This window comes from Gymnodraco acuticeps, unplaced genomic scaffold, assembly GCF_902827175.1.
Source record: "Gymnodraco acuticeps unplaced genomic scaffold, fGymAcu1.1, whole genome shotgun sequence".
NCBI lineage: Eukaryota > Metazoa > Chordata > Actinopteri > Perciformes > Bathydraconidae > Gymnodraco > Gymnodraco acuticeps.
In genome coordinates, this window is record NW_022990238.1 from 2,458,479 (window position 1) to 2,482,310 (window position 23,832).

General features: G+C 41.8%; 1 protein-coding gene across 2 annotated transcripts in view; it reads right to left on the reverse strand.

The window, feature by feature from the left end:
• LOC117548353 (mitochondrial import inner membrane translocase subunit TIM16-like) overlaps positions 1 to 23,832 on the reverse strand; it is a 115,755-nt gene that overhangs the window by 66,323 nt on the left and 25,600 nt on the right. For both annotated transcript variants that reach the window (XM_034219563.1, XM_034219561.1), the window contains exons 8-9: positions 18,679 to 18,762; positions 18,016 to 18,098 (exon numbers count right to left, since the gene is read on the reverse strand). In XM_034219563.1, the coding sequence (XP_034075454.1) occupies positions 18,016 to 18,098; positions 18,679 to 18,762 (167 nt within the window). The remainder of the gene's footprint in view (positions 1 to 18,015; positions 18,099 to 18,678; positions 18,763 to 23,832) is intronic.

Genomic DNA, 23,832 nt, shown 5'->3' on the forward strand with positions numbered 1-23,832 from the left:
TCTCTGCTTTCCTTCTTCCAAATAGTCCTACTGCCCCCACAGCACAACTGACCTCCCTGTAACCTGAAACCCTCTCTCAAACCTCAGCCGAGAGTCAGCAGTTGCGGGCATGAAATGAACTTTATAAAAATCACAAGATAAAGCATTCAACTCAACCCAAAGAGAAGGCAAACAAATGACCTCTTCCATGACACAATAAAACTCGGTTGATGCAAGCAGAAGAAAACGGCTTAATTGAATCTTTGACACTGTTTTAAAAATGTTCCCAACAAAAACAACTTGTTATACATCATGCCGTTATTCTTTATCTGCAGTCAGTTCTGTGATTTTGCTACGTACTTACCAACAGGAGCCAAGGATTTTATAAAAGGGATTTAAACCAACATTGAATAAGAGAGTAGAGAAGGAAAAAGAAGAGCTGAGTAGAGAAAACACACCACCACTTTGTTTTTGGAATCTGGTTCTCTGGCCCCAGTTTTTGGCCCCTCGGCTTGTTTCCCTAAAGTAATCTCTCCAACTCCCTGGCCCCACATCCCACCTTCCCACCTTCCCTCCTTCTTCATCTTTCTGAAGTAATAATAACAGATGAAGGGTGGTGTGCCACCGGTTCCTCTCATGTCATACAGCTGCCAGTCTGAGCCAGCAGATGGGCCCAATGCTGCTCTGACAAAAAACACGAAAGATGAGAAGTGAAAGAAAAAAGTAAAAGGGAGAAAAAAGGAAGAATTTGACTTCGGTCAGTTCCTGGCAACATACATTAGCAGGCACACATGCAGTTAAAAAAACAAATGTGTAATTTCTACAATTCTCTCCCATTCTAGGCTTACTATTTGTGTATTTTTCCGTCATTTACTCTCCCAACATGCTGACCGTCATTATCATTTCAGACTAGAAAATAGACAATGTAAGATGGCAAGTAAATAAAGTATAATAGGGGGTGATCAGGCTTATACAGTTGTGCAAATATGGGTCTATGCTGGTCAAGACCAATGGCCTACAGTAAGCAAAATATAGTAGGCAACTTTCTGAGATCACGTCTATTGCTGAGGGGGGCTCATCTTATACCTATTTGGTTGCTTTTCTGATGCAGCATCCAAGGCTTCAATGATACCAGTTAAGAGTTTAACACTGACCATCTGCAGAGAAACCTGACCACATTATCACATAGGCTCTTCTGTCTGTTCATCCCTTGTCCGTGGTTTTGAATGTTCAACTATACCAATAACTACAATAAACCTGTCAATACATTTGTGTATTCACCTTTGACAAAAAAAAAAGTACCAAATCCTGACCTTTAGTAAGCTGGAACAAGGGAAAGTTTGTCTTTTTATTTCTATTAATACTGTTCATAAAGAAATGCTGTTATAAATATTCTATTCAAAAAAGTTGCTAATAATTGTTCTGTCTCCCATTGCAGCTAATCTTAATAAGAAGTTACCCTCACATACAGTATATGTAAAGGTCATCTTAATAAACTTTAAGTCAGAAGCAGACGGAGGACAGGGCATGGCAATGTTAGCTTCTCTTCTAAAAAATAAATACCTTTTGTTTGTGTATTATTACTTACTGATACCTCAGTTACCGTGTCAAGTTTTTAAAGAACCTAATGTATTACTTTGCTTCCTTTTTTTGTAGTGCCTAATGTATTTTAAAGTCTTAAGTACAAGTAATCTGTGTTAAAGGTAATTGAGATGTAGAGGAAGGAGCCAAAGTGAAGTATTATAGAGCAAAAACAAATCTGAGGCGGGTTTTAGGTTTATAGACATAGAAACAAATTCAAGCTCCCCGAAGCACGCTCTGTTGAAATACACAAAGCAAAATATAAACTTAAAGGAGGAAACCGAAAATAGAGAGGGATGATCTAAGAAATGCTGTAAGATAAGAAGGATAGGATGGAAACAATTACACCCAATTAAAAAGGTGGAGTGATGATGAAATGTAAGGGGGGGGACGCTGAGACCGGCTGAGACCAAGCAGGGCCACATGCAGAAAAGCATATCCGTCTTTGGAAATGTACTGACGAGAGGTATGTCACCAGAGAGGTGTGTGTATGCGCGTGTGTGTGTGTGTGTGTGTGTGTGTGTGTGGTGTGTGTGTGTGTGTGTGTGTGTGTGTGTGTGTGTGTGTGTGTGTGTGTGTGTGTGTGGGTGTGTGTGTGTGTGTGTGTGTGTGTGTGTGTGTGCACTAGGTAGCAATGGAATTATAGAGCACCTAAACAGGACAGCCTGTCACCGCTGGCTAGCAACCAGCAAGTGTGCTTCTCATTTCAAAGGAATGGAGGGGCAGTGGGTGGGGAACTGTATTTATTCAGAAAAACATAAGCACATGAGTAATACTGTATTAACCAAGATGAGAGGAGGTGGTAGTGGACAGAGAGGAGGTCGTTGAGGGTGAAAAGGGTGCAGGAGGCGATAAAATACTATAGCATGTATTTGTTTAAAACGGTTCCATAATCAAACAAGAGTTCGTGAAATCCAAATAAGCTCCCCAAGCCTGGCAGATTAAGCTAGTAGCTCAAGCATATAGCTATCGTTTAAACTAATCAAAACCAGTTATTGTCAACTTAGCACATGTAAGAGTATCTTCTTGTAGCTCTCTTCAATTGTACTGGCATGAGGATATATGTTTCTGTCCTTTTTCAGATTTTAGAATAGCTATAACAAATCATTGACAATAAGAGTTACATTTGTAAATTGAATTCCCTTGAGGGCAACAATTCCCAGGTCTCTTTGGGATGAGAGCTAAGAAGTCAGGATGTCAGCCGGCCCGGAGACCCTTTGCTTACCTCTCATGGCCTCTGTAAGAAAACAGCCGTGATGAGAAGTGATGAAGGTCTGAGCAGTTGTTCATGGAGCCAGTAGTTAGCAACACCAGAGGCAAGCAAGGGGCCCAGTTTTTAAAACTCAGTGGTGAATTCCACAGGTTTTCAAAAACAGTAACAGTTGCCACACGTCTGGCAAGCCTTAGGCTTAATTAAACACTTTTGTGTTTGTCGGGGGCCCAAAACCTCAACACATCCTACTAAAATTGTCCCTAGACAAAATAAATAAGAGGCAAGTGGGACAGAAGCCGTCTTAATTTCTGGGTTGCCTAAAGTAACAGTTTGTTTTTGTCATTTCTATTTATCTTTAATCAAATTCACAGAGATATAAAAACAGCTGTACTGCATGCAACTTGATTGAAAATGCCAAATATAACTTCAAAGCATCTCGTTCACCTTTGACAGATGTGACTGGACACAGCATTCAAATTACCATTGGGTTTGTGATCTAAAAAGTCATCGCAATTTTCATTGGTCACAGCAAGGACCGCATGTGCATCCATCTTAAGGTGGGGTCAGTAAGACAGGATCATCATCACAGCCTGTTTGGCAGAGTCCCCAGTACTTATTCAAGCAATATATCTCAGCACTTTATATTATCTCAGCAGATCAGCAAACCTTCTGCTGATCCAGCAAAAGAAACATTCAGTATAAACACACAATGGCTTACACTTATAAGGTTAAACAGAGGGATCTGTGGTTGTTTGTTGTATGCTGTAAAAAGTGCAATGCAATGCAATGTTTAGTTAAGCAGATGTTGAGTCTTGCGTGGTATGAAGGCATTATTTACTGTGTATTAATCTAACTGCATCTGCTCCTTGTTGCTGTTGCTAAATATGTGGGCGGACTATAGTTGCAATTACAGCTTTTAAATCATGATGTAATTGTTATAATAAAAGTTATGTAAGGCAACCACAGAATGTCCTGAAACTGATCTTGAATTCAAACTTGCAACATTTCATGTAAACAGAAGCTAATTTAAGAAGCAACTATATTAAAGACAGAATACAATGTCTCATGTTCTTATAGACCTGAACATAGTGGCGGGTATGACTTGGAAACCCTCATCTACATTTTTCTTCTAAAACCCTTTGTTGTCCATGTTATTCCTCCATCTGTCATTTTTCCAGACTTACAGTAACATTTAATTGTCAAACAGCTGAAGCACAAAGTCCAAAATGTAAGAGTAGCACTCTGATGGGGAAAAAGCGTGCTCAGGCCTCGAGGCCAACGATCAGGCCTCTGATACTTTCCCCCTTGGACACCAGAAGACATTCATCAAACACTGCTGTGTACACATCCTGCGCTAACTTTCAAGCTCTACTTGCATCACGGCTGTGCTGTGTATACACATCTGCAGATCCACGCTGTTTGTGGCTGGAGCTCCTGTGTAATCTCAAACTTAGCCGAGCTATGCTGTAACGTGGGTGGGCATATTACAGGTACGGGCAAGTGAAAAGAAACATTCCACTCATATTATTAGCTCTACCAACACCAATGCAAGTAGGCATAAATCACATTTTGAAAAATGAAGTTACACCACCTCATGAAGTTTGAAACTGTTTGCACTTAGATGAGGAATACTCTAGTATTATATGCACTGTTTTAAATGATTTATACTCTACTGTAGCACTGTGTGTGTGTGTGTGTGTGTGTGTGTGTGTGTGTGTGTGTGTGTGTGTGTGTGTGTGTGTGTGTGTGTGTGTGTGTGTGTGTGTGTGTGTGTGTGTGTGTGTGTGTGTGTGTGTGTGAGTGGAGACAGGCACGGATTATGTGCCTGTAATCATTTTCATCACAGTAGGTGCTCATGGTGTCTCTGCAGTAGACAGCATGATTTACCTACATCTCTAAGACTTAGAGGATGGGACAGCCCCCCCACACGTGTCTGAGTAGATTAGATGTACAAGTAGGTTTGTAAGCCTTCGTGCATCGTTTTCATTGATACAAGTTGGAATAATATCACAGAAAATATTGAAAGGATGTAGAGGAATAACCAGTTAATAGGCATGTTAAAAGATCGTGTCAAACTGTGCGTGTACACAGGTTTGAACAGAGTCCTAATGTGCTCTGGCACAAAGGTTGACTTCAGCAATCCACATCAGTCACACTAATGCCATTGCCCCCAAACACACATCAAGCCCAAACTTAAGTGTTCACTGGCAGATAATAATGGCCGTCTCAAACATCCTGCTGCCACAGGGCTGAGGCCACCTGACCTCTGACCCCAGCATGTGAACTCCAACTCTGCACGAATGGACAATCAACTTCCGGACAACAAACACCTGTTTGTTTCTACCAGCTAATAATACTCAGAGGGAGGGGGGTGTTATTCCGAGTGAGTCATTACACTCAAACACGCAAAATGTTGATCTGCTAATCCTGTCCGTAGGGAGGGTCTGGACAGCCACAAGTGTCTAGGTGCTGATTAGTAGTGAGCTGGTGAATGAGTAGCAGACCAGGATAAGATTTGACAGACTGTTGTCTGGTAATTAGGATGCTGGTTTACATATCCTGAGCAGTCGGGGCTAAACAGGGACAAAGACACGCATCTGACGTCAACAGTGTTAAAAGCCTCTTTATAAGTACATCTGACAAGTTAGCTCGTCAAACTCTACATTTACTCTCCAAATTGTTTGAAATGAACAGTATTTATCAAAACGGTAGATCCTGGCGATGATCGAGGCTACATAAAACTGTAAGCTCAAACTATTTACAAAATAAGAATATAGAAAATTGCCAACAATTAAAAAGCAGCACATTTGAAACTTAATTATTTTGACAACAAGACCAAAAGACAACAATGAAAATAGGTCATCAAAATGATAGTGTAATTATTTTAGGTTTTTCTTTCATTAAAGTTGTCTAGATGCATATTTTTTGTTGTTCTTCTTCCAGACAATTCAGTAATGTAGTGCTTTTTGACATTACATTTAAGTCCCAAATCTCAGAGAAAGATGTCAGAAATGTTAGCGTTTGCAGCTACATTGCAAAGCACCAACAAAACATATTTCACATAAAAAGCAAGTTAACTTAAAAGTTATCCCTGCAAAGGATTAGCTATCTGGAATCAAGTCCATGCCAGTTTATTTGCATGCTGGACTGAAACATGTCAATGGTAAGCTTCGGAAAATGATAGGCAGTCATTTTGAAAGCACACACAATTTGTATTTCATGAGCCAAAACATGCTAAACCGCCAGTACGCTACTTAAAGGATGGCCTGAGCTTTTCACTGCCTCAGAATGTGGACTGGCAGCCACAGCCGACCTCTGCCCGCTCCAGTCGCAGTGACAGATGCTAGGGCCACTTACAGCCTACAACTGTCCAGGCCTAGCCCAGGTTGGAGAGGGCTTTTCTTTGAGAGAGAGAGAGAGGATTGTGTGCCAGGCTGGGTGCTGCTATGGTCACAACTGCACAGAGAGACACTAGCCGCCACACAAGACAAACATAAACGCTGCGTGCCTGTGTGGGTGCCTGCCAGCCCGGGCTGTGGGCAAAGCGGCTGAGCATCCCGAGACGATGGATTCACCCTTTAGTGGAAAATCTGCATCAGCCAGCAAGAAGCCCAGAGAAGGTAGCGATTCACCAGACCCCCCCACTAATGTAGCCATCACTACCCAAGCAACCACAAGCTAAATGTGTCCTCCATGCACAGCAGAAAATAACTGTTGAGAGGGAGGGAGGGAGGGAGGGAGGGAGGGAGGGGAGAGAGAGGAGTAGGGGGACGCTGATATAAAGACATCAAAGTAAAGCATTGGGATGGTGCTGGATGGACAAAATAGGACTGGAGTTATTATGGTATGACCATAGAGAGAAACAACTTCATTAAACACAGGAATAAATATTGGAAGATAAGGAGGGAGACATGTGGACTGAAGGGGATCTGAAAGATGAATGGAGCTCTCCTGAAAAAGAATACAAATGACTGCAGACAGATGAAGAGAAAGGGGGGCACGGGGGAAGGGGGTCTCCAGTTCAACCACCACATTTTTTCCCTCTAAAGGGATATAATTTACGCAAACCCACTAAAGGTCAGGAGCAGAGCAATTGGTGCCAACTCCATCCCAGCAGCCAACCTTTTTTCCCTCTTTCCACTGTTCATCTTTCTTTCGTTCAGTACCTGGCTTTCTCTCTTTCTGCCTCACTAAGCATCTTTTCCATCTATTTTTATGGGACTTATTCCATCAACTGTGGATTAAAGGTTGGGTGCCGCTCGCGTGTTCGGGTGTTATTCAAAGACCTTGTGTCTTTTAACAATCTTGGTTTCTGCAGCGTGTGGTTGGCGGGAAGTGGTGTTCCACTCCAGTTTCAACGTCTCACAACCCCCATCTTCATTACGGTCAAAACACAGAGGGAAAGGGAAGAACACATTGTATAACAGCAAAGGTGGAATGGGCATAGCATTGCATATAGGGCCGTGGAAAGGATGGATTAAAGAAATAAAGGCTTTGTAACCAGGGTAGGTGAGCAGTACAAGTACAAAGAGTGAAAGATTTAAAGGCAAGATTATCAGTTTTCTTAATAAAAGAAAATCACCCAGATAGGAGCTTTGTTTCTCATGAATATTGTCCCTAGTCAAACTCTGGATGTTGCCATATTTGATGAGAAAGACAAAGAAAGCATGCAATGTTCAAAGTTGTTATCTAATAAAAGAGGGAAAAAAACTAGAGAGCAACACTTACAAAAATACTGCTCAAGAAAATATGGTATTGACACAATTTATCCCTCTAACTATAAATGAACAGAAAAAAATAAGACAAAAAAATGTTGTTTTTAAAAAGACACAAACGACTGAATTTGCTGTATGTGTTTATGCATGTGTGTTAGTTTGCACAGTAGTTAGCTTGTGGCTAACGTGCAGAGACAGACGCGGCCTGCTGGCTCACAGCTGTGAGACCCACAGCTTCACAGCAGCAGTGGACCGTGGAAGCCAGGATGTGAAGAGAAAAGTTAAGAATAATACAGGCCACCTCACCAGCGCACGTGTGTACTATTTTTCTATCGCCATTTGTTCATCAAGCCAGTGTTTTTTCAGTCCAGTGCTGATGAAAGGCTTGCTCCTCTAAAACACCACCCAGGCAGGTCAGAGTGAAAGAACCAGCAGCTCTCCAGCTTTGTCCCTTTGGCCTCTAAGGAACAAGTGGTCCCTTAACTATTTTCCTGCCACTGGGCCTCTCTCTTTCTCTGGGCTGGTCTTTTGGTCAAACATGTTTGTCTAAGGTGCTTTGTGAAGAAGTTGCTCTTTCACTCTCACAGCTGGCTCACAAAGAAACCCAGCGAAAAGGAAAAACAGCATGATACGGTAAACATAGGTTCAAAACTGAGCAGGCACATCAATTTGAGAATGTTTTTCAGTGGCTAAATACTTCCTCCTTCCTGGTTTGGAAGAAAAGAAGACACTAGAAGAAGAATTCCAGAGATAAGACAATGTAAACTATCTAAGGTTGCAGTGACGTAACTACATTTAAGCGATCTATGAGAGACTGAAAAATGGGAAAAAAGTGTAACTCACACTATTTGTTTTAAAGTGTACTGCCTTGTTAAAAGTATTACCTATGACACGTCTGAATGCATGGCTTAATGAAGACACGGATGATTAAGTTTATGTCACTCCACCTGTCAAATCTCCCAGAGCGAAGATGAATCCTGTTTGGCAATGGTCTAGGTGTGCTGAAAAGGCAAAGAAATAAGACTGGTCCAGACATGTATGTGTGTATGACAGTGTTGCATGTACTGCGAGAATGCATGCATGCTTGTATGTGTGCACGTCACTGGCCTATCCAGCTTTCTGGTAAGAAAGCAGCCCATCCAGTTCATGGTTGGGCAGCTGTGTGAGAGACACCTGCGCCCCACATGACCTCAACACACACATTCAAAGTGCACTGGAAGAGTGCCCCTATGTTGGAGATAATGGCGTTGCCAAATATCGGCCTGTGTACCCCCCCATACATTTCTATGGATAATGGAAAAGAACCGGAACCACTTTAATGGGACTTTGGCAATGGGCGCTGTGGATGAGCAAATCCACATAATGTATGGGAGACGGCAAACAACCACTACACAATCATCCATGTAGGTATGTTTGCCTGCACCAATGAATCGAAGCAACACCACAATATTACAGCTACTAAATTGAGACTTCAAGTGTAATAAGGATGCCTTGAACTTAAAACATCAACATCTACAATCAGGATGAAGTCTGATTTCCCTAATCTCTTGTAGCGAGAATGAAACATCAAAGGCAGCAAAGGCACAATAGAGAGCTTACACTCCCAACTCTTACGACACTCTACGTCCCACTTCTCCCCAACTCTTCAGTCCCCGGACAACAAAGCCTTGCACAATAGCTGACTGACTAATTGACCTCGCTGAAATAAGTAATGTTAGAAGAGGAAGGTCCACAGAGGTTTCTTCAACAGCACACAGACTAAAGACCAACTGGGGTTCCCTCTGAGGGTCCTCCATCTTTTCTTCTCTTCTCCCACTCTACCTTGCTATGCACAAAGGGGAAATTATTTCCTGGCAACCTTCATCTCCTCAACTCTCCCACCAATTACATTTTGATGACATTTTTTAATCTTCTTAGGCCAAGTGCACTTTCAGGGGCGCACACACAACCTGTCACGGTAAAACTGAGAGGCCATGCAGGTGCAGAGCAGCTTTTGTTGTCATAACATTTCAAAAGAGACGAGAGAAATCCAACAGGCAGTGATGCTGTTCCCAGTTCTCCACACAATATTCACCAACCTGTTTGTCTCAACCTCTGGTGCCTCAACACAATTTAAACACAGTGAGGCACCAGAGCATCCAGTCATATTACCGGTTAACAGAAATACTCATGTACACACACACACACAAACAATGGCATGCCTCAGCACTTTTCACATTAAACGAAGCATGGCATATTTTTCCTGACTCACTGCCACAGACATCTTTCCACAGTTGGATAGACAAATAGGGCCTGCATTGAAGGTGACAGCAGCCAGGAGCACATGTCGCCCACCTGCCACCGACCAATCAGGAAGTCTCTTTGAGGAAGACTTTCCTTCTGTTTTCTCAAGTTTCCTTTTCAGACGGCAGGTCTGCCAATTACGGGCCCAGGATAGCTGGTTTCTATCATGGAAACATAATCATAAAAGAGAATACAACGAGCAGACAATCCACCTAGCCTGCTCTTACTATTAAACTAAAGGAAAATTCTGCTCACTCAAACTCGAAAAAGAAAGAAAGCTGGGCTGGATTTGCTTTTGTGCCAGATGTGGTTGAGTGGTGAGCTGATGTTACACAGACCATTAGCATATGTGAGAAGCGATTGGCTGAGATATTATGAGATAAGCTTTGGCATCAGTATTGGCTGCGTCACTTATTTTTTGTTTGGCTGATTTTGAAATGAAACGGGGACCATAGTGTTCAAGTGCCAAGAACCAAACATTATGGGATAATTGGCTGCTCAAATGTTTCTTGAGCAGGTGCGTTTCACATCATTAATGCATGCATTGTAAGATTAAGGTTAGAATAAAGAAAGTCTTAAGAGTCTCAACTTTAGGACGCTCCTAGCCTTTATAGGAGGCTAGGAGTTGTTGTTATAATGAGGAACAGAGAAGTAATCATGTAGCTAACGATCTCAAAAATCAATGGTTTAGTACAATTTAAATAAGAACAAAAAATGATTATAAAGGATTAAAGAACTGTCGGCATGATGAGAGTTTTCAACAATATGCAAATCCCCATCTCAAAGATAGAAAAGGCAGGTTAAAGTTTGCCCAAGTAGAGTAAGACATGACAGCTAACTGCTATGGACAGATGAGGCCCAGATCAACATGTCACTTCATCTGTTATTAGGGAGGTGGCATGTTACCTTGGTCACTTCTGACAGATGTTTCAAGATGAATGCAGAAACATGTAGCCTGCTCAGAAGTTTAGCCAATGCGTGAAAAGTGATTGGAGAGACACAAACTTGAAGTCAATACTTGATTAAAACATCTACTATGGGAGATTAGAGAGCCAAAACAACATCAAATGTGGCGGCTATTGATGAAATGGGCTTAAATGTTGCTAGAACTACCACAACTTTTATCTTGGTTTCATCTTGGAATGTGCAATTTTGCAGTGCCTATTTATCTCCGTACATTTATGAATGATGTGGAGAGGAGAAACTTCGGCCTGTCTGTGTGCATTAATAACGCAGTCGCTCTATCACTCCCTTTGTACCTGTATTATTTTTTGTAAGGATATGAGGTGAGCCCTGACATGCTGCCAATCTGCAGCCGTCCCAGAGGCAGCAGAGGGGGCCAAGCTGCAGGGCGGGGTGCAGGGCAGAGGAAACCATCTACTAATGGGAAACACACTTCTCTCCATCGCTCAAATTGCTCTTTCTACCACAGCAGAGAGAGGTGGCAGACGTCCAGGAGGTGGCTGGCGTCCAGAAGCGAGGCATGATTTAAAAACGGGAGCTCTGCCGCGCCACGGTGCCTGATTCTCGTGAAAGGGACAATAATGAGTCTTATTAAATACATGCGTGTGTTGAAAGAGTATGTGAAGTACAAACTAAACGCATAAAACAGAAAGACAGAGAGGAAAGGTAGAGGAATTAAATCAAACGAATGCAGTAGACATTAAAGTAAAGGCAAAAAGATACCAGAGGACTTGGAAAGCATTCACTCTGAAGCTACTCTGGTTTGGAAAATCTCCATAAATCTGTCTCCAGAAATAGCATACCATTGCATTGATCCTACCAGCCTTCTACACATCTCTATTAGGTGCTCGGTTACTGGATATCTACCTCACAAAGCAAGGAGAAAAGTGCTGAAATGGACTTGAAATGTGTGAAGGCTTTTGGTATAGGCAAAGATCCCAGATGTTATTGGCATTTTTAATAAAGAGGAACAAATACATTTTTTCAGATGTTAAAGAAAAGCTATATCTGCAGCTGCAAGTGCAACTCTGCTTCTGTTTTTGTAAAGGATGGAAGGTGAAGTCTGACACTGCCTCAAACTCCAAAACTGGGACAGACTGGATCTACAAAGAAAGCCCTTTTTGAGTCATTTGTGCAATTTCCTTAACATCATTAAGACTTGCTCAACTGTCGCGCAATTTGATGCAGCTTCCCTCAACATAGTTTAGTCTGCATGAAATTATAATCCAAACCATAAAGGAAAATAAAGGTGAATGGAAGAAGAGAAGGGGGATGTAGGAAGGAAGGAGGTAACTGAAAGTGGGAGGGAAGGATTTTTTTCTATTTTTCCTTCTGTGGCAAGTTCACACAAAAGGGTCCTTCTGATCCCTGGAGTGCTGAGCACATACCTGCGGGATGAAATGAAAACCCTCTGTGAATTATATTAAATATCCCCTGCCAAACACTCCACATACTTCCATGTGTTTTGACCAGATCTGAGAGGCTCCATTAGGGCTTTGCTTAAAAAAAAAACACTTAATTAGAATCCCAGACACCAGCACCTTTAAAAACTCGGCAACTTCCTTTCATTTATTTTGCAGGACAGAGAAGAAGAAGAAGAAGAAGAAGAAGAAGAAGAAGAAGAAGAAGAAGAAGAAGAAGAAGAAGAAGAAGAAGAAGAGAATAAGAAGAAGAAGAGAATACGAAGAAGAAGAAGCAAGAAGAAGAGAATAAGAAGAGAAGAAGAAGAAGAAAGAATCCTACGTATACTAAGAAACTCCTAAGAAGCCAGAAGAAGCCTCCTCATCTCCTACGCTCCTCACTCCCTATACTCCTCTCCTCTCCTCTCTCCTCCCTGAGTCTCTCCTCTCCATCCCTCCTCCTCCTCCTCCCTATCCCCTCCCTCCTCCTCTCTCCTCCGCATCGAAGATCAAAGCAACATAGAGGACACGTGGTCACTCCAAAGTCTAATAGGTGGCCTAGATTAAGGATAACCAAGGATTAACTGTATGTAGCAAGATGGAACTTTGGCAGGTTGTTAGCAGGAATAAAAGGAACCATTGCTTTTTTTCAAGTTTATCAATCAGTGCATGATGGGGGAATTGATGACTTTTCAATGAGGTGTTATGGAACAAAAGGTTTCCACGTGAGCGTTCGTTAAAAGGCCATCATAATTCATAGAGAGACGATATATAAAAATATTTTAAAAGGCAAAATCTCCCTCCCCCTCTTTTCCTGGTCAAACCCCCCCTCCACTGAATCACAAACCCCAAATGACTAACCGATTCCAGACACCAATGTTTCAACTGTCAGAATGAAGAGTTCAGGTTCTTTGACAGAACGTGTGCGGTCACATCTTTACCCCGTACCCTTCCCCCAAGGCCATCCTGGAGAGGGGGGAGAGGGGGGGGGGGGGTGGCAGCAACTGCAATGTCGACTCGACCCTGAGGATCACCTAACATTTTGTAGTTTTTAACTCTCCCTCCACCTCACACATGACTTTTTCGAGCTGGACCAATACAACAAAGCTCTGTTCACTCTTAGAAAGTGAACTCTGAGAAAGTAGCGAGGTCAAATGATTGTTCAAACATTCTGTGGCAATTTTTTTTGGGTCGGGTTTGGTTAGCGATGCTGCAGCTGCACCTAATCCCCACAGGAAAGCCTTCATCTGGGACTGATTTTAAAACGCCTAGGCTAGGGTAGGAGAAAGGGGGGGGACTGTTCTGTAAAAAGGCTGGTTCCCTTTCTGGGGCACAGGCCTCTTCTCAATCCATCTGATTAAAGGGAGTTTGGCTCAATTACACCCAATGACTGGGGCCTGCTCCCAGGCACGACCCTGGTAGAAAAACATGCAGGAATAGATTGTGGAGAGTCAGTAGGGTGCCCTTAAATGCATCACACCTGGGGCGCTCCCATGCATATACCGCAAAACATCTCTCTCTCGGTTAGCAGCACAGTCTGTCAGCAGTTCTTGCCTCAGAGGGCGAGTTCTTTGTATAACCTGGGTTGTAAAAACATTGGGGTCGTCTCTCCTGGGACAAGCGTATGTCTTCTCCAATCGGCAGGAAGGTGGGCAACAGGTTAGAGTGATCTTTTTTAATCAGCCTCATGCCAGAAAAAAGACAGAGCAACCTTGATGAGGAGTTATAGCAGATGCATATGTGTGTGTGTGTGTGTGTGTGTGTGTGGGTGTGTGTGTGTGTGTGTGTGGGTGTGTGTGTGTGTGTGTGTGTGTGTGTGTGTGTGTGTGTGTGTACATGTGACCACTTGTATGTGTTCATGTGCTTGAGGTAGAAGAACATTGGTAGTGAGTGAGGATAATTACAAGGGTTAAGGCCAGACCTTTTTCGCAGATTCGAGTTCATGCTGAACTCTATCTAACTGACCCTCGGAGAGAGCTTTATGACACGATTGCAAGCTGCTTTACAGACACGCATCAAGACTTAGCTGTATCAATGCAGAGTGAAGTGCATCTGTGTGTGTAGATGCTAAACCGCGTGGATAATTATCGTGACGTATCAAGCATTTACACGGCAAGCTGGTTGCAATCCTGCCCGGTTGTAAAGTTCACTGATTGCAGCTGGCTTAGAGGCCCAATTAAACTCATTATTATAATTAGGTTTATAGAGGGAGAGTACGAGAGAAAGAACGGTACACAGAGATCCACACTGTTCTCCAAGGTCCAAATCTGTATGGAAAACAGGCATGCAGTAATAGCTACTTCTGCACAGTTAAAGACACCCCTCTCAGGCTCATCACCCTCCATCCCTCACTTTTTCAGTCTCCATTTCAACCCCAACCAAGAAGGAAAACATTCCCCCTCCATTATTCTCCATCCAAATTCTGTTCCACCCACAACCCCGTTTTACTGGCTCATGCTCCCGGGCCTCTTTATGTTGTGACACTCCAAAGAAAACAGTCCTACTGAATATCGTGGACGAGCACAGCTAACCTGAGACACACCATGTTTACCATGGCCATTTTAATTAAAAACAGGCAAGAAAAAAGAACAAATCCATCTTTATATACACCTCAGGCCTAACATGACAGGGAGGAAATGCCCCACTATGGATGTTTGACTTTGAGCTTCCTCTGCTGGCACGGTTCAATCCATCAAGCACAGTGAAGAATTGAGACAAGGTCTCCTTTTGATTATTGCATATTGTCTATGTCATGGCTGCTTCGTTTTGCATGACAGACACGCTCTGAGGCAATGCTGAACTAAAACAAAATGATCTATGGAAAACCACCATGATAAAAAAGCAGTATAAACAATTAAAGCCTTGAAGGCCAAAGGGAACTTGAGGATAACACAATGCAGAGGCTGAAAGACAGAAAAGTATGGTGCCTATGCCTAAAACACTACTACAGTAAAGGGAGAATTTGAATGCACTGTAGCTAGAATGAGAGGAAGGAGGCTTAGACACAAGCCTTTGTTTCCCCAGCTTCTTTATCAACATTCATAAAAATGATACAGGCTGAATAAACAGCCAGAAATAAACAGTTTGACCTTATCCTTTGCCTAGAAACAGGGCAGCTACTCTGTTATCAGCGCTTTCTGATTGCACACATACCTCACAGGAGCTATTTTGCTTTGTAAAGCATTTGGCCGTCACCTACTGTAGATTAAATTAGAAGACTTGATTACGTTTTCTCCCAAATGTAACTCCTGAAGCCTCGTTTGTTCTTGACAGTGATCTGGATGTTTTCCACTGTTGAGATTAGCAGACAATAATAGTGCCTCATCCAGTAACAGCAGCGTTGGTAAAAAGCCCGGACAGGACCTTGGGCAATGCTGCTGCTACATTAAAACAGAGCAAAGAAGCTAGGAGGAGGCGGGGGAAGGATACAATCATTGATGTGGAGAAGGGGATGATATGGGGTTTAAGCTGTCATCTACTTTGCAACATTTAAAAGCCTTTTTAACAAAAGACAAACTTCAGAAATAGTGTTATTGTCAAGTACAGTCAACAAGAAAGAAATGGCAAAAAACACAGAAGTTGCTGCTTTGGAAAAGAATATACATTATAAAGTTACTTAGGATGTATTAGCAGATATCTTTCACGCTCAAAAGAGAGATTTAGAGGGGAAAAGAAGAGTTAGGAGAAAGAAAGGTCAAGGAAATATTTTGGCAAAGAAAATGATATGAGAAGAAAGAGGGAAAGAAGAACGGCAATGGCGGCCAAGGCCTAGCATGTCATTTGACTGCCTACCTGCTTTATGTCAGTGCTGGTCTACAAGCATCTGGAGGGGATGTGTCCTTGGGAGTGATCACTCTCTTAACCCGTAATACGATAGCTTGATTGAAGTGAATTAATGCATGATAAACTGCAGATGTGCTCGGCACACACCCCATCAATTATGTTTACTACAAAATAAATCAAATTAACTAGTATCAAAATACAGGAAACCAAAGGACTTTTCTCAAATTCAGCGCTATTATGGTATCTAATCATTCCCATATGATGGACGGACATTTGGAAAACTAGAAGGAGGCTGAGTAGGAATGAATCAGGAATGCCTAACAGCTTGTCACCAGATGAGAGGGACACTTTGGTAGAAATCCTCACATTGCTGGTACATTCTCTTCAAGTTGTGTCATCATTCACGACCATTAAACAGACGCTGAGTAAACTTCAACATTCCTCCGCCTAGAGCAGACACCAGGGAGACAAACCTTACAATAAAATTTGCTAATTAACACTGTGGTTTTACCAGAAACCCATTTCCTGATGTGCTGAGTTAAGTGGGGATTTTTGCACCAGTATAAACATCACAAAAAAAGTCTTGCTTTGGTATTAGGAAGAAAAAAAACTATAGCATTAGATATCTTGAATTTCCATGAAAGTATGCTGGCACCGAACAATGCGATGGATTCAGATGGGGCACTCAGACAGGCAAGTATCTGTCTCACTCAAAAGAAGGAGGAAGCGGAGGAAATGGAGATGAGTGGTGAGCACGAGGACAGAGGGAGGAGGGACAGTGGAAGTTGTTATTTAGAACCCCGCTGTGTCAACTCCTAAACATTCACATCACACACACAGGAAGGAAAAATCAATAACATTCCTCATATGCCGATTCCCTATGGTATACTTAGGATAGAACACAAAACTATACCATACTCATAAAGTACTTTTATATTCACACTTTCTGATCCTTTTTGCAACCAAACATGGGCACATACAGGACCTGGACTTTAACACCCCACACACACAGACAACCAAATCCAGCACCACACTTTTTACGCTGCTATGGACAGTCTTGCACTAATGTACATTTCTCAAAGATATTGAAGTGACTGTTATTTAGTATATATTGATTGTTGTGCTTTTATTTATGTCTTAATGTGTGCATATGTATAAATGTTGATTGTGTATATATATATATAGGTATATACATATTTATATACATATTTTTATATATATTTGTATTCTGTATTCGGGATTGTGGGAAAATGTAATTTCGATCTCTCTGTCTCTACTCACAAACTGAAAGATTGACAATAAAGTTGACTATGACTTTGATACAGACTCTCAAATTGGTGTGCCAAAGAACAGACGTAGATTCCTAGCTAGCGAACTACAGAGAGCTCTGTGCAGCTACTGTACATATCTGCCTATTCACAGCAATAATAACGATAATAGCTTTACTTATTCTGCCACAGTGTGCTGACTTGCCAGGCAGAGTCCGGTCTGCTTTAGTTTAGAATGACTTGGCCCACAAACCTGTTAATAATAGCACTAAAATGCATGAGTTGGAAGTGACAAAGAGAACTCCCACTCGCTCTCTTCTTTCTCCCTCCTCCATGCTTCCATTCCTCTCCTCTCTGGAGTGCAGCCACGCTCCTGCTCTCCTCCGGCCCTCCGCAGCCGTGTTTGGAAAAATAAACTGGGCCATTCGGAGAAGGTCAGCAGTAGAAATGACAGCGCAGAACTGAAGGGAGAAGTGTTGATGTGTGTACTGCTGTTTCCTGACCCTTTGCAGGGATTATGCACAGAGGGACACAGAGAGAGGATAGAAGTCTCTGTGTGCCAAGCTGACCCAGGAAATAGCAAGAATGTGAGGGACAGTGACAGAGCTCTGGGAGGTCTGCTTTCTTATCAAGCTCCGCAGTGCAAAGGGCGCTCCTGACATCATTAAATATATGTAAATCAGCAATATCTACATACCACACACAAACTGTATCGCACACTTAACAGCATCACATGACCTCTCCATCTCGCTGATAGACATCAAATTGAAAGAAGGTCAGCGTCATGACTGTATGGGGGGGCAGTGGCTGCACACTGATGCAGTACTCACCCGCTGGCCACGCCGAGCGACACCGAGCTGACTGAAGAGCTCAGCTTCCTGCTGTCCCAAAGCCTCGCCTCCCGACTACGCATCTACACACACAACAATATGAGAAGTTAAGTACTGTAAACATGACAAATAATAACAACAGATCAGGTTAAACAAACTTAATGAAACTGTGAGTTCTTAAGATGATTCGTCATGGATTTTCACTCATTTATAAAGAAGTAAAGGCAACACAATACACTGCATGGATAGATTTATGCACACTATATGTGTTTGATAGTAGACGTGTTTTATTTAATCGTTTTTTTGATTGCACTATATAGTGAGGAGAAATTCACACTTTAAAATGATAATGCCTGAAGAAAATATTTTTGAGCTTTTAGAAAATAGAGACATTTCACCAAAAATCAAGTTAAACTTTTGTAAAAAAATAAATTAAAAAAAAACATTAAATAATGTTCACTGTTTGCTTCAAATATCATCTTAACTTAGTTGCTGTTGATCTTTTGGTATCAGGGTTTTCTTTTGCATTTGCAACATGTACTTGTTATTGTTCTCTTGCTATATATTAAGTTCACATTTGACAATAAATATTATCACCCATCTTTTTGTAAATGCAAGATATACAAACAGATTTATTAAGCTGCAGCTATGAGTTTATCTCACCATATCAAAGCCTGTGGTGAGCAGAAAGTCGTCTTTGGCCCACAGGATGCGGGAGTCCTTGTTGTTCTGAAGGCTCTTGGCACTCTGCGGGACAAACAGTGAAACATTTTAAACAACAAAATAAGACAAATGTATTCTAGAAGACTTCTTGATCCTAACTTTTTGAAGTCAATGTCTCTAGATGAACCTTGACTTTAAACATAACCTGGAGGTAAAGTTGCAGATAATGAAGGGGGGGGGGGTGATGATAGAATGATTTGCAGGGATGAGAAGAAGACACAGAAAGGAAGGAAGACAAACAGGACAATTCCCAGGTGCCTCTGACAGATCCCTGTGGTTGGACAGAACAGGACTTGTCCCATGAAAGGAGCGCTTGTTATTGTTGATGTAGGAGACAAGGTGACTTTTGCCCCAAGTGCGGCTTGGATTACCAAACTGTGACTCCACGTCTGTGTGTGTGTTGTTCATGGTACTGAGACTTTGTTCCGTCGTTTCCATGGGGAATATGTGTCAAAACAGCACTGCCACGCTGGGTTTGGTAGGTGGTCTTCAGATGCAAAACACACATGTTGTCAGAGGAAACAGCTGAAAACAACTGCAGGTTGTGAAAGAATGTGTATGTTTGTAAAGAAATCATGTAAGCGATAGATGTCTTGTAATTATAATGGTGAGTACAAGAGGAAAGGAAAGACGAATTGAAGGCATTTAACTGCTTAAAAGTGTGGTTTCTAAGTAACATGGGCTTTAAAAATCCCTAAAACCATGCTCTTTAAAGCTTACCCTCAGGTCCGTACTTAGTGTAATGTGTCACAGTCAGTCAGCGAGCCCCTTGAATCTGTGTACTAATATTACAGTTACACTGAGCTTTCCCATTAGACACGGAGGTCAGAAATGGAGTTTCCATGGAACAGTTTCCTTTGGCCCCTTAGACCGCTTCGTCTACCCAAATTACTGTTGTCATTTTTATGGCCACAATAACCCCGAGGAGTGTGGCTGGACATCTGCGTATGGCAAGAGGACAGAGGCTTATTTCACAAGCCTCATCCTGTCACTTTTAAATGGCCTCAGATGACAAATTGTAAAAACAAATGGAAAGAACTTGAGCTGCCATGTTGCACCACTTAACATGGGGTAGGTTACAGGGTAGCACTGCTGTTCATACAACCTCCATTAACGTAAAACCATCTCTGAGTTCAATGGACACATGCCAAATCAACAACCAAAGCGAACAGTTGGACAAATAGGGACGAACAGAACTATTAAATCAAGCCAGACCACGTAGAGGGACACATACATGTGGGCCCTGTCAATTCTAACTAAAACCCCACTTCAATCTCCTTCCTTCCTGACGTCACTCTCGCCACATGCTTGGCTAAGCGGTTTGTGAATCGACTGCTGAAAGGGAGAAAACGGAGGTTCTGATTATGTTTCCTTTAAACAGTCTATATCAAACCTTTCAGCGCAGTTTTCTCTTCCAAAATTCTCGGAAAGCGGACAATAACAGACACACATGTTAGCTTGATGAGCAGGAGTTTGAGAGACAGATTAAATTGAGGATAAGGGCGTTCATTGTTAAACTGACTTCAATGAAAGGGAAATTTTTGAAGTTACTTACTCCCTTCCCCATGTGAGTACTTTAATTGTCTTGTCTTGTTTAGTAGATCTAGATATTTAGAAATGAGGCAGCGATTCAGGATGAATCATTTCTTGATCAGGAGCCCCTTGGGCACTGAGGAAGCACAAGTGTTTCAAAATTGATGTTCCAACCGTGGTTGCCAGCAATGCTGAGTAATATATACAAATTAAAATATGTTAAAATAAGTGACCATTAGGTTTGACAGTTTGTTGTGCTGATTTTGGAACTTTAGACTGAATACATAGAAATAGAAAGAATCGTCTTTTTTTAAAAGTTGAGTTTGAAGGGTTTGTATTTCCAAAATGTTTTACTTTTCCACTCAGTGTAATGCTCAGGCCAGGACTCCTGTGCTGGAACGGTCCTTGTCAGTGAAGTAGAACGAACTATAAATCCTAAGCATTTAGATGAATCTGTATTTATGGGCCACACAGGTTTATGAGCTCACACCCAATGTATTGTCCTCAGCTATGAGGGGACTTGACATTGTTACATATGTAGAGAACACATACCAACATCATATCAGTGTTTTAAAAAGGAAGTTCTCAGATGTGCACTTCTGCACCTCTCTCAGGGATGATATGTCTTAGTCCATACCAGCGTTTTATCTGACATCATCTCTATGCAATACAGATGTTTTCTGGCTCCCTGTGTGGCGGGTCCGTCCAAATAGCTTTATCCACTAAGAGGGATTAGAAAACCTCTTTCTGACCTGGCTCTCAAACAACGTTTCTGAAGTTATGCTACTAGAGCACTGACAGAGTTGATAATAAGTCCCGGTTGAATAAACACTTAAATTGTGACTCAAGATCATTTCTCTGCCTGCAGTCAGCCAGTATGCAGTTGCAGATACCTGAACTCATATATGCCTTGATAAGTCCCTTGCAAGTGAGTCAGAAGAAAAATAGCTCAGATGTATGAGAGAGGCTCAGAGTAAACACCAAGAACCTCCAAAAATGCGATAGATCAGAAAAGAGCGAGGGAAGGAGAAGGCTAAAGCCAGCACGGTATAAACAGACACGGGGATAATTCATTGCCATTGAGCCGTTCATCGGCAAGCACAACTGGCCCATTTCCTTTCAGAGGGTAAGACAATGCAGAGTTGGTACTCTGACCAAACTAGGAACGAGTTGATCTGTGACTATTTTAATCTGCCCAGGGTCTGCTTGACACTGGAACTGCTTTTAGGAGCAACATGTGTCGTCTGATTCATATTTCTGGCTGAGAGCAGCTGAGAGGCCAATAGTGTTCATGTAGCATGCAAGAGTAAACAGCACAAATGCTGCATCATCACTTTTTTTTCTATATTGAGTCATGCATCAGCATTATTGTTGCGAGCACCAGTTTAAGTATTTCAGCGTGATGTCTGTGTTTCCCATTACATCATTACTCTGTAATAAGATAAAGAAGAAAACATAATCACTAGTTCATGGAAATTTGTTTTTTATTCAATTCAAAGATTCAAACTCAAGATGTTTTCAGATGTGCTCTTTTATTCTTTAAATAACTTATTTGCTGCTACCTGCCCATTACACTATTTTATATGAATACCTGTACCTAACAACAATTACAGACACATTTACACTAATGTGAACAATAAAGCATTTAGTCAACACGTTTTTAGCATTAGCAGATATTTGGTCATCAAAAAGCACTATTTTAATCTTAAACCAATGACAACAGGAAATAGTTTAAGGGATCACCAAGGTTTTTAGAATGAATTCTAAAAGGTAACAAGGACATGTTAACCACATTTATAAACGAATCCTTCCAGTAGTGGTTGAAATATAAAATTAAAAAAGTTGAAAAAGTAAAGGAATAACCAAAGTCATAAAGGATTCATTTTCTTAGCACCAAGGATATCTTTGCCAACATTTCATTGCATTCATCCAGTACATACCATTTCACTAATACTCAAATTTCAAACCTGCCTGTGGAGGTAAAGTCATGGGATTACCAAAGTATGTGTGAGTCATTGTTTTGGGGACGTAAATACCTGTACCAAATTCCCTAACAATCCATCCGATATTTCAGTACGTTCCAAAGGGATGGACTGACTGTACAGCTTTGCCATCCCTGAAGCCATTTCTGTAGTCTGGCTAAAAAGGCAATAAGGATTCTTCAAGAACTTCAAAACACAGCCAATCCTTATCCTGCCTTTAAACCTGACTATGGATTAGGGAGGACAAACAGACAAATTACTTACTCCTTGAGGGAGTCAATAAAAAAAACAACAACACTGAAAATAAATCACCTTTCTGTGAACCATCTCTGGATCAGACGGCTTAGTGTTGCCATTACAGCATCCCTCAGGCCTTCACTTCGCTGCCTGTGCCAACCAGCTTCAGGGTTGAAGGCCAATGAGCCGACCTGACGTCTCAGTGCAGCTATACACAGATCACACCGCCATGATGTCATCCTCCATCCGGATATGAAGGCACGTGCTGCTTTGAGCTCTTTGACAAGGTGTCATCAGGGCTTCGCAGCTTGAGCGATTAAAGTCCAATAGAGGATTGTGGGTTTGTGCTGGGCCCTCACCTTTTCCCAAATAAACAGCGTTTCAGCTTAAGGTAGCGTAACGCAGCCGTTAGAGAGCCATATTAATAGGAACGGGCCCGGGGGCAGCCAGAGGGAACACAACATCTGGATTGTGTGCGTGTGTATATAAATGTTGCCAAACAGTATCTCGTCCTCTGCGGCCATAAATTTAACTTAAATCCCATTCAGAGCCCCTCGCCTCTCCTTGTGGCTGAGACATACACACATGCTTCAGATCGATCACAACACAGAGGGAGAGCGGAGAGAAAAATAAGACAAATGTTTTTCCTTAGCAGCCAAACAAAGAATCAAAGCAAATTAAATGCACCCAGAAAGAAAGAGAAATGGTTCACGACTGGACAAAATACTCAAAGGAAGTGTAAAGAATCATGTACACCTGTTTTAAGTGACTGGCTCACACACACAAGAAAGGAGTTGAAGAAAGGACATCTCATCTGGAAAAAGAATATCACTAACACAGGTGTCTGCTCCAAGATGTGGAAACTATTTTTCCTACTACCAAATGGTACAATTGATGAGCCAGGTCAAATAAAAAGGAAGAGGGAAAGAGTAAAGTACAAGAAAAAGAAAGCCTTTCTGGCCAATATAATGACAATAACCCTCAAATGACACCAGGCAAGATTTACAGTACAGTTAAACACTTTGCAGATGTAGAAGTAGACACAAGAACGTGCCAGTCAGAAGTCTGGCCAATTACAGTTTTATAGAGTCTAATTAAATATCCTCTCCCAATATAAAACAAATCAGGATCCAGTCCATCTCCTTCTGTCCTTCTCCTCAAGCTTTTAACTTCTGAACTTCAGCAGACGGAGTGCACATCTGTGTCACTCACGGAGAATGTTGATTCACCCAACAGGACGGATATCAGGTGTCCGTATGCACATATGGGAACAATCAAAAAAAAAAAAAAAAAAAGGCCTAAATTGCATAAACTACAGTATTGCAACTACTGGCGCATATAT